The sequence below is a fragment of the Schistocerca nitens genome, chromosome 2 (assembly GCF_023898315.1).
Source record: "Schistocerca nitens isolate TAMUIC-IGC-003100 chromosome 2, iqSchNite1.1, whole genome shotgun sequence".
NCBI lineage: Eukaryota > Metazoa > Arthropoda > Insecta > Orthoptera > Acrididae > Schistocerca > Schistocerca nitens.
In genome coordinates this window covers 780,445,026-780,472,493 of record NC_064615.1, presented here as the reverse complement: position 1 = coordinate 780,472,493, position 27,468 = coordinate 780,445,026, and the positions used below count along the sequence as shown (strand labels likewise).

General features: G+C 40.3%; 1 protein-coding gene across 4 annotated transcripts in view; it reads left to right on the top strand.

Moving 5' to 3' along the window:
- LOC126237027 (protein nessun dorma-like) overlaps nt 1–27,468 on the top strand; it is a 152,274-nt gene that overhangs the window by 103,981 nt on the left and 20,825 nt on the right. For all 4 annotated transcript variants that reach the window (XM_049946773.1, XM_049946772.1, XM_049946775.1 and 1 more), the window contains 3 exons: nt 2,207–2,431; nt 17,507–17,665; nt 17,739–17,857. In XM_049946773.1, the coding sequence (XP_049802730.1) occupies nt 2,207–2,431; nt 17,507–17,665; nt 17,739–17,857 (503 nt within the window). The remainder of the gene's footprint in view (nt 1–2,206; nt 2,432–17,506; nt 17,666–17,738; nt 17,858–27,468) is intronic.

Sequence of the window (27,468 nt, the reverse complement as noted above, 5' to 3'; positions counted from 1 at the left end):
AAAACTTTATTTCATGACCTGATTGTGCATTCCGAGCAATTAAAAGTGAAGCAAAGCACCATGTGCATCAACTTACTTCAATTCTTGTGCTGTTGCTAAATAGACATAGAATACTAGAAACTTTTAATCAGTAAACACTCTGTGTGGTTGGAAAGAATGGGTAACTCTTGGAAAGAATATAATATGTGAATGAGGAAATAGTTGTGCGTATTGATGGACTGTATACTGAGGGTCAGTAATTTTTATCATATACAGTAATAGTCAGATGTGTGAAAGCTAGGGATGAAATCTTGTAATATGGAGAAATAAACTGTAATTCTTTAAGAGTCCTGTAAAAGTTTTTATGCTCTTCAGAGAAAAAATAAGTGTGTCTAATTTTTTGTGCTAAACAATGGTTGATGTAAAACATGGAAGTCACAATTAATTAATCTTTTTCTTGTTGTGCTGGAACATTCAACTAATACATAATGAGGACATCATCCTTTGTAATTTTTGGTTCTTTATATTTGTCAGAAATTCTTCCTTCTGACCTTGCAGTCCATCTTGCATGGATACCTGATTGAAAATCTTCTATAACCCATAACTCACTGTTCAACAAACAATTAATTTTTTTTTAGTCACAGAAACAAAATGCACTGTTTCTGGAAGATATTTTGTCCCTAATTCCAGATGTAATTTCAGAATTTCTGTACCTGCCTCAGTTTCCAAGTGATACTGGTTTCTGTACATGATCACATCAGCCTATGCATCATATAGGAAAACAAAAACATGTATCAGTATACAAAGTAATCAACATAAGAGTAAATATATGTGAATAAACATATCTAATAATATATTCTTCCTGACTTCCTGTGATACTTTGCCTCAGGAACATTTACTTATAAGGTCCAGCAGGTAGTTCGACAACTGTAACATGTTGACAGTTTTCTTTGTTTTAGAAGTGATTCTAGCTATTTTGTCACACAAAAATAAGTCTGTTGTGTGATCCTTTGGTTCTCTCCAAATCATGGGGCACCGAAGGACATGTGACATGATGCTTTTAACCAGCCTATCAGGAGTATAACAAAGGTCAAACAGCAGGGCCCTTTTTTGTCCAGTCACAAACCTCGCACTCAGAATAAAGTTCATAGTGCTTTTCGCAAGAAGATTAAGTTTTCATTTTTTTCTATTTCATAGTTAACTCACCATAGATATAACAAAAAGAATTTGGGTTATTTATATAGGTATGGGTCATTTCTTCTTCTGAATTTGCACTAAACCCAAATCTTCAAGAACCTACAGCAACTCACTTTGCGAGGTAGGGGCTCTCTCACTACTGAAACTGATGCGTCAAACATGGCGCAGTGCGATGCAGCATAAGCATGACTCATCGACCTCCTTCATAATCTGGTAGTGAATGTCGGAACTGAGGATTGTGTGGAATTCCTTGGACATATTTTGTTTGTTTACTAACAGTTACATCCACAAAAAAATTAAAAACAAAGTAATCAAGCAATTCCAAAGTAACCAACACCCAGCATTTTCAAGTTATTTTATAGATACAGTAGGAGTTCAATAGGCAAAAATGGATTTTGATTTTTGATTCAGTAATCATGACTTAGCTAAAAATACCATTCACATTCTTTGTGACAAATTAGTTCCACTTTTGTGAGTATATTCTTCATATGAGTGATATGCTGATATATTTTCTGTACACCCATCAATTTTTTGTGTCTCGTGTATTACTATCATCAGTAAAGTGGCTTGTGACATTGCAATCTCTTCTCATTATAGCCCACCATTTATTTAGTTGCTGGTAGGAGTACTAGTTCCCACATCACTGTAGTTTTTAAAAGGAATGATGGAAGAGCAGCTAACAGCAGAGTCGTATATTAAATTTTGTAAGCATGTATTTTCCCATCATTACTAACTCAAACTGACCATGGTTTTCCTGTGCCCATTAATTATATTTTTTATGAATCCCCACAAAGCTTTCACAACTGTCATAACAATGAGCAAGTGTCAAAATCCTGTACTCTATTTTCCTCCTCGATGCACACAAAGTAGTTGAACTTACAAGAAAACTAATTGGAGATGTTAAATATCTGTTTGTCCTAGTTAATTTCCTCAAAGTAGCACTTAGTGAAGTTACTTTTCTTTCTGTCGCTGTTTCATTTTGTAACATTTTACTTTACCATATGAGAACAAAAGGGATATTTTATTTCAGACTTGAAGTAATGCAGTCCGATGCCATATGCCGTGAGAAATGGGAATACTTACGGTCCCTCTTGCAAGAAGCGAAAGACATAAAACAAAATATGGAATCTCTTGACTCTGAACTCACAGAAGATGGAGAAGTTCCTGTAGAAGTTACCTACTCACTTACAAAATACTATCTGCGATTGAAGCAAATCAAGAAAGAGGTTGAAAGTTTTGAAAATCCTGTAACGAGGTTTGGTAGTTTTATATATTATTGAAGTTTATGAATTATTATTTGAATAATTTTCATGTATAGAACTAGGATTCTTGTTAATGCCAAAATTGTCTCCTCAGCTCATCTGATTTTTCACAAAATAATTTTTATGGATCACTGGAAAGTACATACATCATGGTTCTGTAAATGAAAAAGTCAAAAAGCATAGGTTTGAAAAACATAGAGAAAATTGTATAATTGCAACAGCAAAAGGAAATTGTTATTCTGTGATTCAAAAATAAACATTTCCTTTGAAAGCAAAATAGATGTTAAAACTTTCTGGCAGATGAAAACTGTGTGCTGGACTGGGACTTGAACCCTGATGTGGCACACAGTTTTAATCTGTCAGTATGTTCCAGAACAGTGGTCACTTCATTGCAGAGTGAACAATTCATTCTGAAAGTATGTGGTGGCCACAAAAGAATTCTATTGCGGACAGGGTTCATGTATGCTACATCAGTGTTGAAAAGTGATGTGTAATTGAAAAATTTGAGGATATTTCCTGAACAATTTGTGGGAGGGTAGTGGGACAAGTTAAAGACTTCGGCATACAACAGTGTCCAAATCTGGTAATTAGAAAACTTCGATACTGAACGTACAGTTGCTTGTTCAAGATATAGTTTTGGAGCTTTGACATTACCATCCTATCTCATTTGTTGGATAATGATAATACTAATAATAATAATAATACACAGGCTGTTCTGTTATTATGGATTGTTATTTCACAGTACTATATGCCAGCTGTGGTGACAGAAATCTTAGATTACCAAATTCTAGCTCTATTTCAAGACTTACCTTGAATGTAGACTGTGTTGGTCAAGATGTTCACAATTAATAAACTTAACCATCTTTTCAACTTTCATCTATTCAGAAGTACACTAGTCAGAAACATATTCTGTTAGTAAATGCAGTCCTTCCGAAAATTAACTTAAAATAGTGACAATGGCGCAGAAATTTGGCAGTATATTGTTAATAGTTTTGTTACAATCAATACAGTACATTTCACATATGAGGTCTTGAGTCACAGAAACACATAGTGAAAAGGATATTAGAAATACAAAATATTTTGCTCAAAGTCCTTCCTCAGAACACACACACACACACACACAAACCTGTGCACAGACACTGCTACTGTCTCTGACTGCTGAGGCCCGATTGAGTTTTACATGAGCCTTATGCTGAGGTGGGTGGTGAGGGTAAGGAGGTGGCATGGGTTGAGGAGGGGAAGGGACAGCAGGGCAGAGGTTCAGAAAGATGCTATCTGTGGAAGTGTGCAGGGACGTGATGGTGACTGGATAGGGCTACTAGGTGCAGCATCACAAGAGTGTGTTGGGAGATGGGGGGAGGGGGGGGGCTTAGTGAAGAGAGGAATGGGCTTGTAGATGTATTGGCAAGATTGTGTGTGTGTGTGTGTGTGTGTGTGTGTGTGTGTGCGCTGTAAGGGGCACAGGTAAGAGGATAGGGACTAACAAAGTGGATATGTTGTAGCAAGATTTTGCCCATGCACAACTCGGAAAAGCTGGTGTAGTTGGGAAGAATCCAAATGACACATTCTGTGAAACAGTGCACATTGTGTTGGGCAGCATTTTCAGCAAGTGGGTGGTCCAGTTGGCCTCTAGCCACAGGCTAGTGGTTGTCATCCGTGTGGACAGGCAGCTTGTTAGTTGTTGTGCCCACATACAATGCAGAACAGTGATTGCAGCTATGTTTGTATATCGCATGGCTGATGTCATCGATGACCCTGACTTTGGTGGGACAGGAGGTGCCTGTGACAGAACTGAAGTAGTTGATAGTAGGCAAACCTCTTATGTATATCTGTTACAGAGAAATGAGCCGGAGTAGGGATGGACGAGAATACTGTGTAGGTTTGGTGAACAATGGAATACCACTGTGGGAGGGGTAGGGAGGATAGAGATCTGTATCCGGACAAAGTGGAGAGGGTAATTTTGGTCTGTGAAGGCCACGATGAGACTGTTGCCATATTTGGAGGCAGATTGCTTGTCACTACAGATGCCTCAACTGTGAGTGGCTAGGTTGTATAGAAGATACTTGTTAGTGTGGAATAGGTGGCACCTGTCAAAATGAAGGTATTCTTGGTGGTTGGTAGATTCAATGTGGACAAAGATACTGATGTAGCCATCCTTGAGGTGAGGTGAATGGGAGTTTCGAGAAAATTGGCCCTTGTGCTGAGGAAGACAAGGTGAAGCGAATAGGGCTGGAAGTGTAGAGGTACAGGAGGAATTTGGATTGGGTGTCCTCATTCTTGGTCCAAATTGTAAAGATGTTATCAGTGAATCAGAACCAGATGATAGGTTTGGTATTCTGGGAGATTATGAAGGATTCCTCTACATGGTTCATGAATAGGTTAGCATAGGATGATGCCATGGACGTACTCATTGCCTTACCACGAATTTGGTTTTAGGTAATGCCTTCAAAGGAGAAGTAATTGCAGGTGAGGATATAGTTGGTACTGGTGACTAGAAAGAAAGTTATAGGTTTGGAGTCGGTCGGCTTTGGGAAAGTTAGTGTTGAATAGTGGCAAGGCCATGGGTGTTGGGCAGATGTTCTCTATGTGGAGGCACAGTAACCATAAGTAAAGGAGTGTAATTCCTATGGTTTTTGACATTTGTTTTCCCCATTTTTTAGTTAGTGACATAGAGCACGGCTTTGCAGCAGTGATATGGAACCTGAGGTTATTCACTTGGAACTAAGAATGTGATGTGATGTATGGCCAGCAAGGCATTATAGGTGAATGGTGGACAACACACATATGTGTGATGCAGTCCTTCAATACTGCTACAAAATGGTTTCTTTATGCTTGATGAAGCAAAGAAATTAAGTGTAAAGAGCAAATTTTAGTAATGACTATGTAACAGAAGACTAAACTAGAATTAATGGTGATTGACAAATGTCAGCTGAAGAAGACTAATAGTGACAGTATATCTGCTGCTATAACAGGAAGATCAGTTGATAGATGGCCATTACAGTCAAAGAAAAATGTATTGCTTAATGGACATTATTTAAACATTGAGAGTTAGATTTGCTATTAATTTTATTGCAATAACTTGTTAACCAGTATTTGAAGAAAATGTGTGCTGTCTAAACAGCTAATATGGGTAGGTATTGAAATGTTCAGTAATGAGTATAACACTACCCAACCCCATCATAGTCTACAAGCAAGCCATGACAAAAATAATTTCTGAATATTATATTGCCATAGGTAAATTAATGTCAAAGAAGAGCTATGTGTTTAGCTCCCAGCTAAAGCACACAATTGTAAAAGTCACTGTCTATTGCCACTGTCAAGAATCGTCCTCGAGGTATATCCAGCTACAGACAAACAAGATGTGTTGAAAAAGAAACTGAACTTATGCTATAAAACGTTTTGTTATGTATTGTACAACATCTTAATACATCCCCGTCATAATAGCCCACTCTACAGGCAGTAAACCATTCCCATTATTTCTTCCACTTTTGGAAAGCCTTCTGGAATGCATTTTCTGCGATGGTGTACAGGTATCTTGTTGCATTGTCCTGACTCTCTTCTGGGTTTGAAAATGTCGTCCTATCAATGTGTAAGGTTGGGGAGAAGGAAAAAGTTTGGTGGGGCTATATCCACAGAATACAGTGGATAGGACACAGCAGGATGTGATGTGTTGCTAGATAGCTGAGGAAAAGGATCGACGTGTGAGCCTGTGCATTGTCACGATGCAACATCCAAGTCAGGTTTTCGTACAGGTTAGGCCTCTTTTATGTCCGAGCATCCCTCATGCGCGCTAGGATTTCCAGGTAGACTTCCTTGTTTATCACCACCTTTACGATGCTTTTTTTGGACGAGGAGATCCGTTGTCCACCCACTGCAACAAGTGCACCTGTGTTCCAGTAAGCAATTGTAATATTTAACAGTGCTTCTGAAGGGTAACATAAATAACTTTGTTTTTGATGAGAACCATAGTCCTTCACATTGGTGAAAAGTGAAAAAGGATGATTTTCAACAGACGAATTCTTTAGTGAATCTAAGCAGGCACAACATTTAGTGATTTTTGAGGCCTGGTGCACAATGCAACCTGCTATGTTGTGTATAATAGTTCTGTTTGCATTATCAAGAACACTCTTGTGGGGCTCATTGCCTGTCCACTCAGAATGACTTTCACTAGCATTTCTGGTGATCAGTTTTTCATCTATATTCTCTAGCACAGATTTTTTGCCCCCCAGTGTGTTCCTTCTTAGTCTTCTTTGCCAAGATTCCTTATCTGATTGACATAGGATGTAACAGTGGGTTCTGTCCCTGATTCACAATTCCCTGCCTTGGGTAAAACATTCTTGACAAGCACATATATCAACTGGAGCATATGTAAATGTAGAAAATCTATTGATGAAGGGTGGTCATCACAGGTCAGTGATCTGATAACACCAAAACATCGCTCCAGCGGATCCTGATGGAACTTGGCCGTCAATACATATTTGAATGCTTTATTCCACAAGTATTCAGCTATTTCTAACGTGTTCTGTACTGTTACTAGAGCAATTCCACTGTTCTGTTTGAAGGAAAAGTACTGTCTGAAGTGGTCAGAATATGAGAAATATTCTGCAGAATTTTACTGTAATCTGAATCATTTCTCTTACCACATGATGGTGTTTCTGAATTCAGATAATTGTAAATGTTGGTGATATACTGAGTAAATTTTTCATTTGGCTTGCTATCTTCAATCTCACGATGCCACTTTCTCCAAAAAATTTATAGCTTTCACCATGCTGGTACTAAACAACTGGGAAGTAAGGCTAGCATTCATTCACTCAAATTAGGTCAGGTGTATGTGTACATATGTCAGTGTACTACATGCCTTTACACAAGCAAACTCTAGTGAATGGTCAACTTCGTAAACACATTCATAAAATAAATACTTTGTGATGTCAGCAGCAAACAGCACAGTATGTATATCATGAAGGAGGTTACGTATACATTTCAAATTATGTACTGCATCTGAAAAAGCCCAAACTTTTCTGTTCTCATCAACAGGATTTTGAAAATAGCATTTAATATCCTCCTTCTTTCCTAATATTTGCAAATGTTTCCGGGCTTGTTTGTTAGATTGGCTGCCATCACATGTAAACACTACAATTTTACTATCTGCCTGCTCCAGTTGAATTACAACCTGAATTAAAATTTTTGGTAACAGTTCTCGAGGAGTTGCTTTGTTTCTGGCATAGACTGCAGTTGGTTGTATCCAACTGTGTAGCAGAGGTACATGAAAACAAGGGCAGGATCAGCTAAGACTCTATTTTGGTTGGCAGTAGGTGTGTTGCCAAAGTCTACAAATCCATCTATGAATAAAGAGAAGCTGTTGATTTGAATATCCTCTCTCAGTAAGATCTCATCAAAGATAATTACAATTGTCTTTCTATTTTCATCAGTCTCTTCTCTAAAATTCTCTTCAATAGCATCTATGACTGTGTTGTTAATATCATCTGTGCATTTCAAACCTTTCAAGTCTCTCCACAAATGCACATCTGAAGAAAGAGGTAACAGATCATGTTTCAAGCAGTGCTTTAACCCTTAGGAGATTTTATATGTAATAAAAAAACTATCTAGAAGAAATTCACTATTGTATTTCATTACATTTCCACTTCTTTAGTCTACTTACTTCTGCCTGCAGCACAATTACTCTAGCCTTCTCTGATTTGAGTTTATTGTTTGCATTGAATCTGGTTTAATTCTGGGCAGTTCTGCTTCCTTTCCATCAATAATGAATTTTTGTGTTTTAATATTAAATTTTCAGCAAAATGAGCATCACAAAAATGAGTTTCTTATTAGCTCCTTGTCGTCTCCTGGGATAACTTTTTTCCATTTGCTAAAATTTTCTACATCTTTTGGGGGCTAGAAAATGCATCTTACCTTTTTGCAATTTCTATAATCTTACTAACAACCAGGCACAAAACAGGAAGGTGTCGTCTCTTTTTAGGAGACTGCAGACCCAACTATTAATTTCAATTGAAATATTTGCGTGGCAACCATGTATTTTGGTTTAATTTATAATCAAGTACCAGTAATAATCTGTACTACTGCATAATTGCACATATATAACTAAAAATATTTGCAGATCAGCAACAAAGCACATGTTATAGCATTTATAAATGTAGACAACATAGCGCGCAAAACTATCGCAGTGCTGTGCAGTGGTAGATTACCACACTAATCCTATTCAGCCCTTGTTATTGGAGACAAGAGATCACACTTTCTACTTCTATACACTGTACGTTCAGTATCACGCGCTAGTTCTATTTGATACAGATCCCACAAATTCGAGCAAAATTCTAGAATGTGTTTCATGAATGATTTGTAAATAACTCCTTTGTAGGCTGAATACATTTCCCTAGTATTCCACCAATATTCCAAAGTCTGCTACCTGCTTTACCCACGAATTAGCCTACGCGATCATTCCCCATAATGTCCCTACTAAGTGTTACATCCAAGTATTTGCATGAGTTTGCAGCTTCCAGCTGTGACTCACTAATATGGTATTCGTGAGATGCTAAGATTTTACATTTTGTGAAATGCAGAATTTCACATTTTGCACCACTTTGAGATCTTATCAAGTATTGCCACAGCTTTGTTCAGACTTCTTCATTGTACATAACTGCATCATCTACAAAAAGTCTGAGCTTACTCTTAATATTATCCACAAGATCAATTGTACAAAATGAGCAGCAAGGAAGCCAACACAAATCCATGTGGTACACCCAAAGTTACTTCTACATCTGTCAATGACTCTCCATCCAAGATAACATGCCGTGTTCCCCCTACCAAGAAATTCCCAATCCAGTCTTACATTTCTTCTGATACCCTGTATGATCGTACTTTTGAGAACAACCACAGGAGTGGTACTGAGCAGAATCCTTTTTGGAAATTGAGAAATTCTGCGTCTACATTGACTGCCTTGGTCCATGGCTTACATTATGTCATTTGAGAAAAGTGCTAGTTTGGTTTCACGTGATCTGTGTTTTTGAAATCCATGCTGGTTGATATGGAGGTCATTCTGTTCAAGATACCTCATTACATTTGAGTTCAGAATATGTTCTAAGATTCTACAACAGATCGATATCAAAGATACTGGAAAGTATTTTTTTTTTTTATCACTTCTCACCCTTCCTATAAACAGGTGTGACCTGCACTTCCTTCCAGCTATTGGGTGCTGTTTTTTTGTTCAAGTGGTCTACAATAGATTATAGTTAACAGAGAGGCTAATTCAACTGTGCATTGGGTGTAGACTTTGTAGTAGCCAAGTAATAAACAAGACGGATCCAAGTAACACAAATATTTCTTTATTCATAAACCTTTGAACAGTAATCGAAATAAGACAAGACAAAAGAATCATACAGGAGGTGCAACATAAGTGATACACAGAACAACTGATGTGAGCAGTGCACACTAAAAGAACTTAGAGCGAGTCAGCACTGCTCCATGCTTATATAGGCATGAGTCACTGTTAGACAGCATGGCGGAGACCATGGCGTGTGCACGCTTCCCAAAGGCAGTCTCTAGTGGCCGGCCTACACTGATACATTTGGCAGTTGATGTAAGTACATATGTGTGACAATACTACACTTGGTGCACTCACACCCACACACACTAGTAACGGGATGCAGCACACCTCTCCCTCGTGCAAAGAGGGAACCCAGATGATGGAGGAAACACCAGTGGTCCAACGAGAGACACATCCATCAGATCTATAATGGCAGCAGGTGGTGCCAACAGCGGGGCAGGACAGTGTGCCAGATGGGCACCGGAGTATAGGGCTGTTACACGTGGAGATGTGGGCACACCCGAGGGCAGTGGACTTGCACAGCACCTGACGACATCACTGGGGAGTAGGGTGCTATCACCATCTCTGCGTCATCATCAGCAGGCAGGTCCCAGTACAGAGGAGACAGGGCTAGACCCACAGACGACAATGGCTGAGGCGATGATGGCGAGGGGCTGGTGGAGCAGCCCGACTGAAACAGTAAGCTGCAGCACTGGACCCGAGGGTGGAGAGATGGACCGGCACCTAGCGCCGGAGAGCTGGAACTCCAGTACACTGCACATGGAGGAGGCAGTCAATGGGACTCCATGGCAGGCGACGACGGGCTTGAAGCAGAGGGCAACGGGCAGGCTGGATCAATGGGGGCCACACTCGTGAACCTGTAGTTTGTGGCGGTGAGCGCGGACACAGCTGATGAAAGTGGCATGCCACCAGCCTGTTGGTCATACGGATATCACAAAGATGGCATCCCCGACGGTGGACAACAGTGGCCGGTATCCACTTGGGCCAGCGACCATACCCTCGTGTGCACACCAGTGATCATGGCATGAAGTTGCCAGATAAAATCGACTGCGGCAGATGCTGTGCACGCCGCGGTAGGTGGAGTAGTGTGCGTGGCTGCTGGCCATGAAGCAACTCAGCCAGGCTCCACTCCCCCGTAGGCGTGAAGTGATAGGTGCTCAGAAAATGGAGAAGGGTGCCATCGGGTGAAGGATCCACAACAAACTTTTTCATTTGGGATGTACACACTAGCATTCTGCCTCACAATTTCATTGAGAGTGGAATGACAGAGCTGTAACATGGTGAATGCCATGGCGGAAACAAAACCAAAATGTGTGAGAAACTAAGTTGTAAAGCAACTCCTTAATAGAAAAAACCCTCGAAAGCTTACAAATTGTGACATAAGCCAACACTGATGCACACCGGAGAATGCAAGGAAAACGGGAAAATGCATCTACAACCAGGAGCCAATAGGAATTCAAGAAGTAACCTGCAAAGTCTACATGAATCCGTTCCTGTGGATGGTGTTGAGTGCACCAGGGGGACAGAGGTGCCCTGGGAGCTGGCACACTTTTCACAAGCCAAGACAAAATAGACAATTTTGCTATAAGTTCCTGGCCAGAAAACATGTCTTGTAGCTAATAGATTAGTGCCTGAAACCTCCCAGTGACTGTGGAGGAGAAGATGTAGAACTTTGCACTGTAACGTGGTGGAGATGACTACTCTGAGACAGAGGTCTTTCATGGACAACAGCAAAACACCTTCAGAAACAGAGAGGCAATACCATAAGGAAAAACAGCTGCTTAGGTGGTCCAAAGCCCAACCAGGTGGTTTATCTGGCCAGCTCTGTTGAGCAAACTGAACCACATGGCAGAGGACCAGATCGGCAACAACGGCAGGTGCTGTGCACGAGTTCGTAATTGGGAAACCCTCGACCATGACCTGTGTTTCAATATCGAGATGGAAGCAAAGCAATTCTTCAGGATCAAAGTCAGGATCAAAGTCAGGATCAGGACCCACAGGAAGGCGGAACAAGGCATCCACATTGGCACATTTACTCATAGGTTGAAAATGGATTTCGTCATTGTACTAAGACAAGAACAGCACCCAACATTGTAGGTGTGAGGGTTAAACATGGAAACGAAGGGTTTGTGGTCAGTAATAATGTGAAACTTGGAGCCATCTGGACAGCATTGAGTATGACAAGAGCCTCTTTTTCCATCGGAGAGTAAAGCTGCTAGGCTGGAGTGAATTATTTAGAGACGTAAGCAACCGGTTGTTTAGATCTGTCAGTGTGCTAGGACTGCGCCGAGGCTGTACTTTGAGGTGTCAATTGCCTAAACTATGTGCTGGTCCAGAGAGAATGTAGCTAAACAAGGGGCTGAGAGTAGGTTGAATTTTGACTTTTGAAAACCACATTTGCATTCCAGGCCGCAGCAAAAAGGTACATTCTTGCATACCAAGGCGTGCAGTGGGTGGCCCTGTGTGGCCGCCCCAAGCAGGAATTTATATTAGGAAACTATACTCCCTAAGAAAGCCTGAAGCTCCTTCGTGAACGAGGGATGAGGCTTAGATGTAACAACAGATGTGGTCTGGCAGAAGGAAAACCCCATCCCACGAGTCCTTGAACCCTAGATAAGCAGTAGAAGGTTGAAAAACTGAGATTTCGTGAGGTTACGCCATAAGACAGAAAGACACACAGAAAAAGTGGACAAATTTTTCAAGTGATCGGCCATGGAGGAGCCTGTGACAACAATATCATCCATGTAATGAAGGCAACATGGGACAGGCAATGTCAGCTGCTCTAAAAACCATTGGAAATAGCAGGAGTGCTAGCCACAGCAAAAGGAAGGCGCAAATATTGATAGAGACCGAAAGGAATATTCAAAACCAGAACTCGCCAAGGCGCTTCATCCACAGGAAGCTGCAGATATTTGTCAGACAAATTAGGTTTAGAAAAGTGCTGGCCACACGATATTTTCGCCAACAGTTCCTCCTGGTGTGGGAAGGGATACATATCCACAATCGACCGTGTGTTAACAGTAGTAATGAAGACAGTACAGAAGTGAAGTTTCCCTAATGGCTTCCGGACTAGAACCAGCAGAGATGATCATTCACTAGCCATAATACAGGGTGATTCAAAAAGAATACCACAACTTTAAAAATGTGTATTTAATGAAAGAAACATAATATAACCTTCTGTTATACATCATTACAAAGAGTATTTAAAAAGGTTTTTTTTCACTCAAAAACAAGTTCAGAGATGTTCAATATGGCCCCCTCCAGACACACGAGCAATATCAACCCGATACTCCAACTCGTTCCACACTCTCTGTAGCATATCAGGCGTAACAGTTTGGATAGCTGCTGTTATTTCTCGTTTCAAATCATCAATGGTGGCTGGGAGAGGTGGCCGAAACACCATATCCTTAACATACCCCCATAAGAAAAAATCGCAGGGGGTAAGATCAGGGCTTCTTGGAGGCCAGTGATGAAGTGCTTTGTCACGGGCTGCCTTACCCCCGGGTTGATATTGCTCGTGTGTCTGGAGGGGGCCTTATTGAACATCTCTGAACTTGTTTTTGAGTGAAAAAAAACCTTTTTAAATACTCTTTGTAATGATGTATAACAGAAGGTTATATTATGTTTCTTTCATTAAATACACATTTTTAAAGTTGTGGTATTCTTTTTGAATCACCCTGTAGATTGCAATTGTGCTTTCACTTGATCTTTCAGGGCAACAGGAATAGGACATGCATGACAAAAGTGAGGCTGAGCTGTGGATTTCAAAGAAATATGGATAGAAAATTCGTAACACACCCTATACCTTACAAAAACTCACACATGTCCCCAATTGAGAATACGGTACCCGATTAAACACAAAGTGAACTGCATTGGTGATAAAAAATCCGAATGCCTGAAATGCATCCATTCTGAACAAGCTCTCAACACTGGCATCAGCAGCCACAAAAAATGTAATGGAACGAACCACTGACTTGTAAGAGGCAGATGCAGTAAATTGTCCCAACAGCGCAATGTTCTGTTCGTTATAACTGACCTGCTTCAGCATGACTGGTGTCAACAGCAGCGAGCCTAAACTCACATAGGTTTAAGAATTCAATAATGTCATTGCAGCACCTGTGTCAATCTGTAGTCTGAGCACTTTGCAAAAACTATTAACTCTATAAACAACTTGGGAGAAGTCACAAGCGTTGGAGCCTCGCAGTTTACATACATGTGGATATCCTGAGCAACTTTCGGCGATCGATACACCAGAGGAAGTGTGACTTTTCCTCTGGCAAGCATTGCAAGTAGCCCAGCGCTTAGGGCTTGGGCTCGAAAACAGAGAATGCTGATGCTGCTACTGTGATGGTCACAGCTGCTTGGGCTGGCCTCGGTCTGCTTGGCGCTGGATCCACATGTTAATCACCACTACTACCGTTTCCTCGTGCAAGCTATCTGTAGTCCTAGTTGGCATATCTTGTGACACTACTACCATATAGCCCCACACTGTAGTTTGGTTACCATCTGACCGAGAAACTTCAAAAAACTGTGCCAGTTGCAAAACTTCTGTCAACAGCGGCCTCCATGGAGTAAAGACTTCCGGTGCACTTCCTTGTCCCTAGCTAAGCATAGAATTGCGTAATGCACTGTAGAGTTTGCATAAGGATTGTTATGGGCATCAGTAATGAATTGACATTAACGACTAAGGTCGTGGAGTTTGGCTGCCTAGGCCCTGTATGACTCGTTTGGTTTCTTGTGGCATCAGTAGAATTCAACTCACGCTGCTATGGTGTGTGATCATTTGCTATGGTAGTTGGACAATAATCTGCATGTGTGATCAAAAGTAAGAGCTGCCGGTTCTTGTAAAGGGGCAAGCTGACACAGTAGTTGTGATACAGCTTAGGTGGAATCCGTGTGAGGAATAAGGTTCTCGACAAATTCGAGTCTGTGACAATGAAAGCCAAAAAATGCTGCCTGAATCTTTTTTCTTAAGCTCCCAATCTTCAGCTGAATCATCTTATGAAGGAAAAGTGGATGGATAGGCCAATGGAATGTTACCCTGTCTCTTAGTGGAAGGCGACAAAGTGGTCACTGCCGAAATAATCTGTTCAATCAGGGTCGGTAGTACTGCATCCATATTGACTAAACCTGACAAAACTGCACTTAAAGACTGCACCTGCGGAAACCATTCCAAACTTGTAGTAACCAAGTAATAGAAGAAACCAACCCAAGTAACACAAGTATGGTTTTATTCATAAACTTTCCAACAGTATTGGTAATAAGCCTCTTGTGACTCCACAGGTAACAAGACAAAAGTATCATACAGTATGTGCAACAGAAACAATATACAGAACAACTGATGTGAGTGGTACAAACTAAAAGAACGTAGTGAGAGTGAGCCAGAGGTGCTCTATGTGTATATAGGCGTTAGTTGCTGGTAGACTGTGCGGAGACCATGCTGTGTGCAAAATTCCTGCAGGCAGCCTCAAGCGGCCACCTAACACTGATATAGTTGGCTAAACACACATGCACTAGTAGTTTTCTGAACATATAAATCTTTCTGTGTGTTTTAGTTGCCCTCTGTGTTTTGGTATTCATTGTTGCTATAACTGCTTTACGATCACTGATATCAGCTTCAATGTGGACTTCCTCAAAGATGTCAGATCTGGTTGTTGACATTAGATCTAATATATATCCAGCGTGACGGCATCCCTCTGTTGACTGACATGCTATTTCAAAAGTTTGGTTTCTTTTTGAACACATCTCGTATTTAAATGTTCTCCACTTTTAGTACAAAATTAAAAAACAAATACATACCTTTATCAATGCTGTTTCCTGTGAATAAGTGAACTATTTGAATGATAAACTATGCATTAATTATCATGGCAGGTATGTTGCTCTTCTGAAAATAATCATTTACTAATAATATCAATGTATTTTGAGTTTACCTTTATGTATCTTGATGTTGCCAGTGACAGTAACCATTTACATGGGACAAAGCTATCAGATCAGATTAAGACCCAAATTAACAGCAGTGTGTAACAAGAATTGGTATGCATGTAGAGATGGCAACTTCACTAAACATAAAACTTAGTTGTATAAAATCTGCATTGCAGAGCATGAAATTTTTCTTTGTAGCCATGATCAGAAATTTCATGTTTTTAGGTAAACAGGTAGTTTTTCTGTATCATAACATTTTATGTTAATATATGCGCTTCTGTGGCACTATGTATTGGAAATAACTATTATTATTTTCCCAAACTCCAATTTCCTAAGATGGAGTTTTGCTGTGCAGTAATTATGTGTGTCCATAGATGCACAGTCCAGTCACATTAATGTGACCACATGTCAGTAGCCTGAGACATGCAGGAAGAAAGTCAGTGAGATTCTGGAAGGTGTCAACGGGATGTGGAGCCATGCTGACTCCAGTACCATCGCCAGCTGCACTAGGTTTCTCAGTTGAGGATCCATGGCATGAACAGCCCGACTGAGGTGGTCGCACACATTTCTGACTGAGTTTAAATCCGGGGAGTTTCGTGGCCAGGGGATTATGCTAAACTTATCCTGGTGCTCTCCGAACCACACACAAACTGAGAGCTGTGTGACATATTGCATTATCTGCCGAAGATAAAACAAACTGCATGTAGGGCTGGACATGTTCTCTCACAATAGATGCATACTTGTGTTGATCCTTTGTTCCTTCAAGAATGTAGAGATCACCCAGGGAAAGCCACAAAACATTTCACAGGTCATAATGCTGCCTTTTCTGGCCTGGACCCTTCCAACAATTGTTGCAGGGCCATACAGATCAATGGCTATCTGTCTGGTGGAACATAAAATGTGATTCATCGAAAAGAAAGCCATTTGCTGCCACTCATTGGACGTCCAGATGTGGTACTGATGTGCAAATTCCAGCCTTCGTCACCAATGAACAGCAGTCACTGTGGGTGCACGAACCAGGCGCCTGCTGTAGAGACACATACACAGCATTGTTCGCTGAACAGTCATTGAGGAGCCCTGCCAGTAGTCCCTTGGTTCATCTGGGCAGTCAGTTGCTCAACAGTTGCCACTCTTTTTACCTGTACACATCTCTGCAGCCATTGTTCAGCCATGTCATCTATGGCCTGTAGTACACCAGAGTTGCCTTGGCACCAGTTTTGGATAGCGTCATTTTTCCGTGCATGGTATATTTTAACCATAGTGGCACACGAACAATTACAGACTCAGCCACGTGGGAAATGATTTCACACTTGACCTGAAAGCCAATGATCATGCCCATTTGGATGTCAGATACATTGCTCCACATTATGAGAACAACTGCACTGTTTTCTGCATCCTTCCGACACACTTCATTTATAATCTTCACTGCAAGTGCTGCCACCTGCCTTATGTGTGTGTTTATTGCACATTGAAATCGAACATAGGGAGTCGTCACATTAATGTGACTAACATGTATTTGAGTTAATGGATATGAAAAATGACACATTAGTATGTGTTTTTCATGATTTGAGAAGATTTGATTGTTCTAAATGACCAATTTAATTCATAAATTTTAAGATTTTGGTAGTTCATTTATAGAAGTACCATTAGAATCACTTTAAAGAACCATCAGCACATTTTCTTAGTTCATCGTGTGCTGTCTATTATTATTTAGTTGTCAACAGCAGTAGTAAGCACTAACAGCTGTTTCCTGACCACCAACATAAATGTTTGTAAGCGTTCCTTACGTTATGTTTTACTCTTTCAGGAAACTGTTGACTCAAAAGCAGAAAACAGCCATAGTGAATGAAGGAGCAAGTATCGGCGACAAAAGTACATGGATTGTATTCCAGGGCCAATCTGTTCAGGACATTAATGAACTGATAGTAAAAATCCTAAATTATTTCCCATCCACTACATATGTCAAGTATGTTCCATTCTCAGAGCTCTCTGTGACCTACTGTATAAATATCTCAATTTAATTAAACTTTTTGCTTCAGTTCTTGTTCAACAGTGCAGCGTGCATTGGAGAGTTTATCCAAAAATAAAGTAATTGTACTTTGCCCAGGACTTCATAAAATGAGCAACTTGGATATTCAGTGTTGCTGCGTCTTGAGAGGTGAGTAACTACGTTTTCTGTTCGAAGTTGAGGAATTTTTCCAAATGTGGCATGAATTCTCTTAGTTGAGAAGGGAGTAATGTTTCGCTTATGGTTATATCTACAAAAGAAAGCTCTGTAATTGTTATATTTTGTGAGCTAAATAACTGTGCAGTTCTAAAATTATTATTTGCCTTTCACTGTATTCTAACAAGCAGAATACCTCATCTCAAACAATTGAAACCAAATAAAAATGTTTTTAAAATGTGGAGGTATTGGTTCTACCAACCACTATGGTGATTATTTTTAAAATTATGCATATCAGTATAGTCATTGTTTGATTGTTAATGAATTAAAGAGTACAGAAGCTCAAGTCACAGAAGGAACAATACCACATAACAGCAGAGTCACAAATGAGTTGGTATTGGGGGAAAAGATAAACATTTGCTTGAAACCATATATGTTAACACATGCAGCATTTAAAGTCATATTTCCTAAAATAGGAGTTGCTGCTATCAAATTCTGGTTGAGTTGGACTAGATTTATTCAATCGAGGTTTCATATTGTTCTTCCTTACCTTTGGTTTGCTTGGTCATTTATTCAAAGACAGTGTTGAAAGACTTTGTCTCCTTCTTGCTTGATTATTGTTGTTAGGAAATGTAACACTGCAATTTCTGCTTTTCTTGAATAATATATGAAAATCATATATATGCAATAATTTTGTCCTTCAACATATACATCAAGCTTCTGTCAAATGCCAGTATTGAACACGAAACCTGTACATAAAAATGTATCCCAAGAATGAATCAATCTGATTGGCATTTCATTAGTATCTCATTTGAGTCTTAATATAATTGTTGCCTGAGTTAAACAATGGAAAATCTAGGACAAAATAACTACAATGTTATGAAAAGATAGTGTGCTATTCACCACATAGAGGAGATGTTGAGTTACTGACAGGCACAACAAAAAAACTACTATACATTTAAGCTTTCAGCCAAAAGAGCTTCTTCTAAAATTGAAAAACACACACACACACACACACAAAGGCATTGTCTCCAGCTGCTGAGGCCAGACTGCACACAACTTAGTCACTCACTCTACAAACAATGAAATCCTAAACAAAAAAATTGTGGTTTGTCTTGAATGTTTGTTGAATAATATCATCAGAATAAGATTACTTATAAATTATTAGTTGGCTTTTCGTGAAGAGAACAGGCAAATTTGGAATCCTTTTTAACTAGAGTAAATTATTAAGTGGCTTTTCAAGGTAAGACAAATTTCTTAGAGTCTCTTTATAATTATTACACTAAGCTAAAAATTTAGGATTTGAACCAGAAATTTATCTCGGGTATGACTTGAGTCTATAACAGCCTGCATGCACACATAAATTAAACTATATTGATAAAAGCACACACAATACACACTGGCCCCTTTGATTTACAGTGCTAAAGAAAACCATACATCTCCTGAAGTTGACAATATCAAGCACTAAGTCAGTGTGGTACAATATTATGCAGTTTTAGCAGTAGCATTTACAATGCTCGCACACGACTCTTCGTCAAGTCAACAATTGCCATGGCGCATTCCACATCTTTACTATATGAGCCAGTGACCATCCAAGGCAATATTTCCATATGTTTGTATAGATTTTAGCCTCATGTATGATCCAAGATCTACTCACTATGATGGCTAACTACTGAAATGCGTTGTCCTCAGTTGACATAAGCTCCACGTGCTTTCCATCATTTCCACTTGTACACTTTTGCCTCCTCTGCATAGAGGGACTTCATTCCTGTTTCTCCTATTCTATCGTTGAGATTCTGTCAACCCCATATTTGGAGCAATTATAATTTCATTTTTAGAAATGAAATGAAATAATGGAAAATCCAGGATGGAATGTAACAATATTAGGAAAGTTGCTACTCACCATATAGCGGAGATGCTGAGTCACGATAGGCACAACAGAAAGATTCACACAATTATAGCTTTCGGCCATTAAGGCTTTTGTCAGCAATAGACACACAAACACACACACGCGCGCGTGCACACACACACTCACGCAAACGCAACTTGCACACACGTCTGCAGTCTCAGATAACTGAAACCACATTGCGAGCAAACTGAGACTGCAGACGTGTGTGCAAGTTGTGTTTGCATTTGTGTGTGTGTGTGTGTGTGTGTGTGTGTGTGTGTCTATTGCTGACAAAGGCCTTAATGGCCGAAAGCTATACTTGTGTGAATCTTTTTGTTGTGCCTGTTGCGACTCAGTGTCTCTGCTATATGGTGAGTAGCAACTTTCCTTCTCTAATATTGTTAAAAAGGAAATGGTAATTTTTATTAGAGAAAGTTTTTGATTCAGAAAATTTTGAATTTTGTCAAATATTTGGACTGTATTGTTCCTGTTCCACTCACAAAACTACACTGCAGTGAATGATGTAGCTATGCCTGTGGTGCCCCTCATAAATGGGAAGAAAGATAGTAAAATTTCATTAATATTATTCATTAAAGTAACAGATACTTTCAATTTCTTTGCGGAGTAGGCTATTTATAAATGAGCTTTATGTTTTACTCCATGGCTGATAACACACTGGCACTTTCTGCATATCCCAGCAAACATGTTATCCTGTTGGTAAGAAGAAAAGCTGTGCAGAAACCAAACAGTATTTTCACAGATTATATTTTGTGTATAGAAGTGGTTCACATTTTGTACAAAACCAGAAATAAATATAAATGGTAACAAAATATATGCAAAACACTATCTATAAATGACTGAAAATCATGAATGACATAAAGAGTTGGTATTACAGCTCCTTTTATTATGATTTTCATTTGAAGACTTGTTGTGTTCAGTGAGCAGTGTAGACATTACTTCACAGGATATTGGAGAATGTCTGTCCAGCAAGCTGTAATGTGGAATTGGCTAATGGAATAAAAGTCAGTAGCACCATTAGACTGTTGTTTATTTGCAGTGTTACATTTATACTTACACAATCTTGATTTCAGCTTCAAAGTGTCATTATCAAGTGTTTTAAGTGTTATACAGTGCCTAAGATGGCATACTGTTGTATTTAAAATACACTATTAGACACATTGTCTGAGGGTCAATATTTCTGGCGAAGCCTGCTGCTTCGTTTCATCACTGAGTATACCATCTTGTCAAGATCATCCCCCGCCACGCCACACACATACGTCCTATATGATGGGTTGCATTCAGTACACAATCTGTCACCCAGCTGATATTATAGCAACTTTTACCTTACATATATCATGTGGTCACTGTTCTTGATGTAATTTGTTGTATTGCACGTGCTATGTCAATCCACTAAATGTGATGTGTCCTCTTGACAATGGACTTTTTCACTTTGGCAGGGGTGAGTGCGGAAAGAGAGCTCCAATCTATTTAAGCTACCAAAATGATGTAGTCATTTTTTACGATAACTCTTCTCTGTTATAAGCAAAATGTTTACACTGTACAACTTCATTTACAATTGTAGGTGAAGCAGATCTCTCTTAACATGTAGCTCACAGTAGATCACAACATGTATTGATTTACTGATTTGAAATTTCAGACTGACAGTTCACTGCAATGGAAATACTTCTTTGCCACCAGTTCCTCCAACCAAAGCCAACCTAGTCCTAACTTTGAACCATACCACCATGCAACTATGATCCTCCACCCATTCCACTTAACCACCCATGGGTCACCTTCCAGAAATTTCTTACCTACAACTTGATGTCACCATCCTTCCCCAGGTCCTTCCTAAGAACACTGACTTGCCAGCAGAAGAGAGGACAGCTATACACAGCCTCTAATGAGATCCTGACCTAATGGTACTACAGGCAGACAAAGTTTTCACCACTGTTGTCATGAATCACAGTAAATATCTGGCAAAAGGCCTCCCCAATTGTTTGACTTCTCCATCCCATCCCAGAATTCCAGCATAACCTTCAATCCCTGCTTAAAGCGTTTGGCTCTTCCCAAAACCTTTTCCCTGAATCCATTTCCCTCCTCACCACCCATGACACTCTGCACATCCCCATTCTACATGCTTCCCAAAATCCACAAACTCAACAACTCTTGAGTGTCCTATTGTAGCTAGTTATTGTGCTCCCATTAAAAGAATTTCAACCCACCTTGACCAACACACCCAACCTATTGCCCAAAATCTAGCCTCCCACTTCCTTCATCAACATTTCACCCTGACCCCTTTACCTCCTGGACCGCTACTCATCACTGTTGAGACCACTTTCGTATACACCAACATCCCTCATGCCCATGGTCTTGCTGTTATTTAACACTACCTCTCCCAATGTCCTTCAGACTCCAGACTGACAACCTCTTCCTAACACACCTTCCTAACTTTGTCCTAACACACAATTGCTTCTCCTTTGAAGGGAAGGTGTACAAACAAATCCATGGCACAGCCATGGGCACACATATGGCACTCTCCTATGCTCACCTCTTTATGGGCCATCTCCTATGCTGACCTCTTTATGGGCCATCTTGAGGAAAACTTTGTAACCTCTCAATCCTCTGATCTTGTCAGGTTCATTTATGGTATCTACATGGTCTGGACTCAGGGTCAGGACACCCTACTATCTTCATTCCTCACAACCTCATTATCTTTTCTCCCATCCACTTCAGTTGGTCTTTACCAATCCAACATGCTACCTCCCTGGACTTTGACCTCTTCCTCTCTGAGGCTCCATACATATCTTTGACCACATAAAACCCACCAGCCACCAACAGTGCCTGCATTTTGACCGTTGCTATCATTTCCACGCCAAAGAATCCCTCCCATACATTATAGCCATTCAGGGACAGTTTCTGCAGTTACAGCAGCTCCCTTGCTCAGTATGCTGAAGGTCTCACAAATGACTTTGTAGACAGGCACTATCCCCCAGACCTAGTCCTCAAACATTTCCCATGCCACATCCCAAACACCCTAAATCCTCCCACCATCCCCCTAGAACCACGTACAAAGGAGTGCCCTCTTTGTCATCCAATACCAGTCAAGACTGGAACAATTGAACCACATCCTTTGCCAGGACTGCGATTATCTAGCATCATGCCCTGATATGAGGGGCACCCTACCTGACATCCCACCCCTCCTGAAGTGGGGTTCTGTTGCCTACACAACCTCCATAACATCCTTGTCCATACCTATGCAACACCCAATCCCAACTGCTTGTTAAAGGAATCATATCCTTGTGGAAGACCCAGGTGCCAGATCTACCCAATCCACCCATCCAGCACTTCCTATTCCAGTACTATTGTAGGTTTATCCTACATCACCAGAGGCTGAGCCACCTGTGAAAGCAGCCATGTTATGTACCAGCTCTGCTGTAGTCATAGCTCAGCTTTTTATATTGGTATGGCTACCAAGCAGCTCCAGTAGAATAAACGTCCACTGCCAAACTGTGCCCAAGAACAAGTGGACCACCTTGTTGCACAACATACAGCTGAACATAACAAGTTTGATTTCAGTGGCTGATTTACAAACCTGGCCATCTGGATCTTCCCATCCAGGGGAGGTAGTATGTTGGATTGATAAGGACCAACTGAAGGGGATGGGAGAAAAGATAATGAGGTTGTGAAGGAATGAACATAGTAGTGTGTCCTGACCCTTTTCTGAACTCCACAAATGAGAATTATCATTGTAGCACATTCTCCATTCCCAAAATCATCCCAGCCGCAACCTACAGTAACACTTTCCCCACACCCTCCACCCAACAGTTTCCGCCACCTCTGTCCTATCACCTTCTCCCAACTCGTGTCTCCATCCTCATTGTGCTCTGCTCTCTGCCATTGCATCCACTGATCATTTCCTCTTCTGTGCCCCTCTCCTTTCTGCTTCCTTTTTTCCCTCCCCCCTCAACCCCATAGCGTCCTGATGCTGCACCGGGTAGACATGTCTGCCACCTCTAGTCCCTGCACACTCCACCAGGCAGCACTGTTTCTTCTTCCCCCACTCATAACCTGCTTTTCATTGCCCTTCCCCACTCCACTCCTGATTGCTGCCCCTTTTGATGCATTTCTATAAGTCTGGCCTCAGCAGCATGAGATAGCTATCATGTGTGTGTGTGTGTGTGTGTGTGTGTGTGTGTGTGTGTGTGTGTGTTTCTATCTTCTGATGAAGGCTTTGGCTGCAAGCTTAATGTGTAACAGTCATCTCGTCATGTGTGTCTGCAACTCAGCATGGCGTCTTTACTATGAATAGTAATCTATCCTTTCCATAGTTGTAGATTGACAGTTCCATGTACAATTTTCAGTTGTTCCACCATTCACATTACTGCCTGTGGCCTTTGCTCTGTGAAGTCCAAAGCAACACCAAGCTACAATACCAAAGCATACACAGCCCTCTCCAGCAGATGGAGACACTCACTCGCTGTCACAGCTTGTCTGTGTTCTGAGCTGACATCTTTTACACCCAGCTGCTCATACTGCAAACCAGCATATGCATGGTGGGATATTCCACACTTAACACCTAGCTAAACAACATGTTTTGCTGTAGTATCAACATGTTATGCCACAGATGCCACCGCTGAGACAAAAGCTGTCATATAAGTCAATTTACTTAACTACTTACAAAGATCACATAACATTGAAAAATGTCTGCCAAGTAATAGTTGTTTTAACTTTCATTGAATTATTATTATTATTATTATTATCATCTGTGTTTAATGTCACTTAGGATCAAACCCATATCTATTTCCTCAAACAATGAAACCTGTAAGAGTATATTTCTTTTCATTCAGCCCTTTTAATTGATGAATACTTTCCAAGGAGAAACTTAACAGTTACCATCTACATTGCCTTTAATTTACTATGTCTCAACTCATCATTTCAAACATTCAGTTGCTCATTGCTTGCTGTAATCTAGTAAATGACTTTCACATTACTTGTTTCAGTGCTCCATTTCTATTGGATTTCCCTTGTGTTATCATCTAATTATTCTATACATACACTTTCATTTTCATAGATTAAAAACGAGAGCTATTTGTGCTGTCTTATAAGGCTGTATCACTATTACAGTACTCTTACTCTTTGTTAAGTTAATCTTTCCTATAAGGAGTTACGTGCTGACATTTAGCTCTTCACCACTCCACAATGTTAGATCTCAGGTCTGTGGTGAGTTGAACATGTGCGGAAGTAAATTCAAAAAACCATCACTGCCCAGGAAAGTCTATTAGCCTTTAACTATTTTGGAGAACAATTCTACAGTATGACTAACAGCCACTGTACATTTTCCTACCTCTGTAAGAGCTGCGCTTCGACTTTCTTCAGCAGTCAGATAGTGTGTAGTTACCTTTTTGTCTGGGTGATGCAAGTGTCATTTTATTATGCCCTCTATAAAAAAAAATGGGTCTGGTCATTCCGTCTATGGATTCACCTGACCAAGGATTAGACCGCCTCTTCCCTGGATTTGCTTACCCTTCTCCTTTTCACTACCTACATAAAATAATATATGCTCCATCATAAATCTGTAACAGTATGCACAGCCTCTGTCCGTTATCTTTATGCATCTCAATGATGAAGTTCCTCCATAGCATATCAACTCTGCCTCGTTACTCTAAACATATGTTCCCTATTCCCTTCTTTTTTATCTTTGTACCTATGCTTCTTCTAACTCCTTAACGTACATATATATTCTATTAATTCACCTAACAATCAACTTTCTCTCATGTTATTTATCCTACTTTTGTTTTATCGTTTGTTGCTAATAATATTCATGCACGCTTCTCTCGAAGGTCTTCACCTTCCAATAAATACTTGTTGTCAATGACTGCCCGCCAAGGATCTATTCGTTGCTACTAGGTTATAAGGTTTAACTTTATTCTTTATGATTAAAGCAATCACATTCCTCTCACATCAAAACAGTCCAAGAATACAGTACTGAGTGTTTACCTTCATGAAACATGTTTTTTCTTCATTTCTATAGAGGAATGCTTGCTATACATATGAAAAAGGTAGCTTCTTGACACGAGACATCTAATTAATAATTCATCAGTTTTTGGTATTACGGCTCTTAACCTAAGACACTGATAAGTACATCCCTTAAATCATTTATTCATTAGTGCTCTCTCATCAGATATAACTAGTCATTTTTATTATTTTTGTGCATCAGCTGTTGAACAGTTAATTACCATTCCTTCACCAGAGATAACAATAGTCTTAGCTATGGCAACAAAACAACTGACTCACCAAACTGTTGCTTCTTTGCTAGCATGTTACCCCTTCATACTCCATTTAGGAAATGGTTTCCTTTCTCTTCTTCTTACCCCTGTTCAAGTGACATGCCTGAGATGTATTGTAACACCAACCATTAAATAAGTAGGTAATAATGCTATAGAGCCTCATCTATCTAATAAAAATAAATAAAATGTGAAAATTCAACCCACAGCTTTAAAATAAACCTTAGATCTTTCTCCAATTCAATAACTGATTAATTTGAGGCACATTACATCTTTAATGATCTTTATATGCCCTTAACACAATATATGATCAGCTCCTCCAGGGTAAGGAGAAGAGATGCACCTTAAATCTCTTCCTGCTTCTCCAGTAAACCATTCACTTCTTTTAAGTATATACTTCTTCCCTATATAGCTTATCCCCTCAGGGACTCAGCATTTGTTTTGCTGAGTGCGGGCTTAGTGAATGCAGCTTCTGTGCTGGGAACTGAAAAACACCGCCAGTCCTCTTGTCACTGTAATCTCTGGACATGCTTCAGTGATCACTGTGTAGGACAGCGGTGGAATGTTGTGTATGATGCATGGTTTTTGAGGTGAGCTGAAACAGTCACTAGCAGGCAACCTGGGGAACCTGCCACACCTCAGTTGTACAAGGTTTACCCAGGCAAGCGGGCTCTGTCTGGGTTGACATCCATTCCCTAGCTGCTCATGGGATGATCATTGAGCCTCTTAATTCTTCAAAAACTGGTCCCGGTGGATTGGGTGGGCCACTAGTGAGCACCCATCCCAATAAGAGAAGCCTTGAGGGTTCCTCTCCAGAGCATGCTCCTCAGAAGTGAAGAATCAGTTATAGTAACAGGGCACAGGTGTGTCAAAATGTTTTTGTGATAAAGAGCTGAGGGCACCTTTGCGAAGGTGTCCCCACCACCCAGAAAGGTGGTCTAAAGACAGTAAAAAGGCTTTGTAATGCTTTATTGTTGATTGAAACACCCACTTCATGGCAAGTACTGAGACTTGTGATAGCAACAGCATTGGGTGAATACCCTATTACTGTTGAACTGCATAAAACTTTATATTCCAGCCACGGGGTGGTAACATGGTAAGAGCTCATGGATGAGGACATCAGTGTCTTACAAAAGGAATGGGCAGCCGAAGGTGTTACGGAAGTTCAAAATGTGAAGACGAGAGTGAATGGGCATCTTGACACAACACCTACATTCGTTCTAACTTTCAACACATAAGACCTGCCGAGCCATGTTAAGGCAGTTTTCTTAGGCTTACCAGTTCACCCTTTTTCTCCAAATCCCATGTCGAGTTTCAAGTGTCAAAGATTTGCTCATACTGTCATTGCGTGTAATGGTCGTGCTACATGTGGGAACTGTTGTCAAGCAGCTCATGAACCAGATGTGAAATGTTCATCTCCTTCAGTGTGTGTT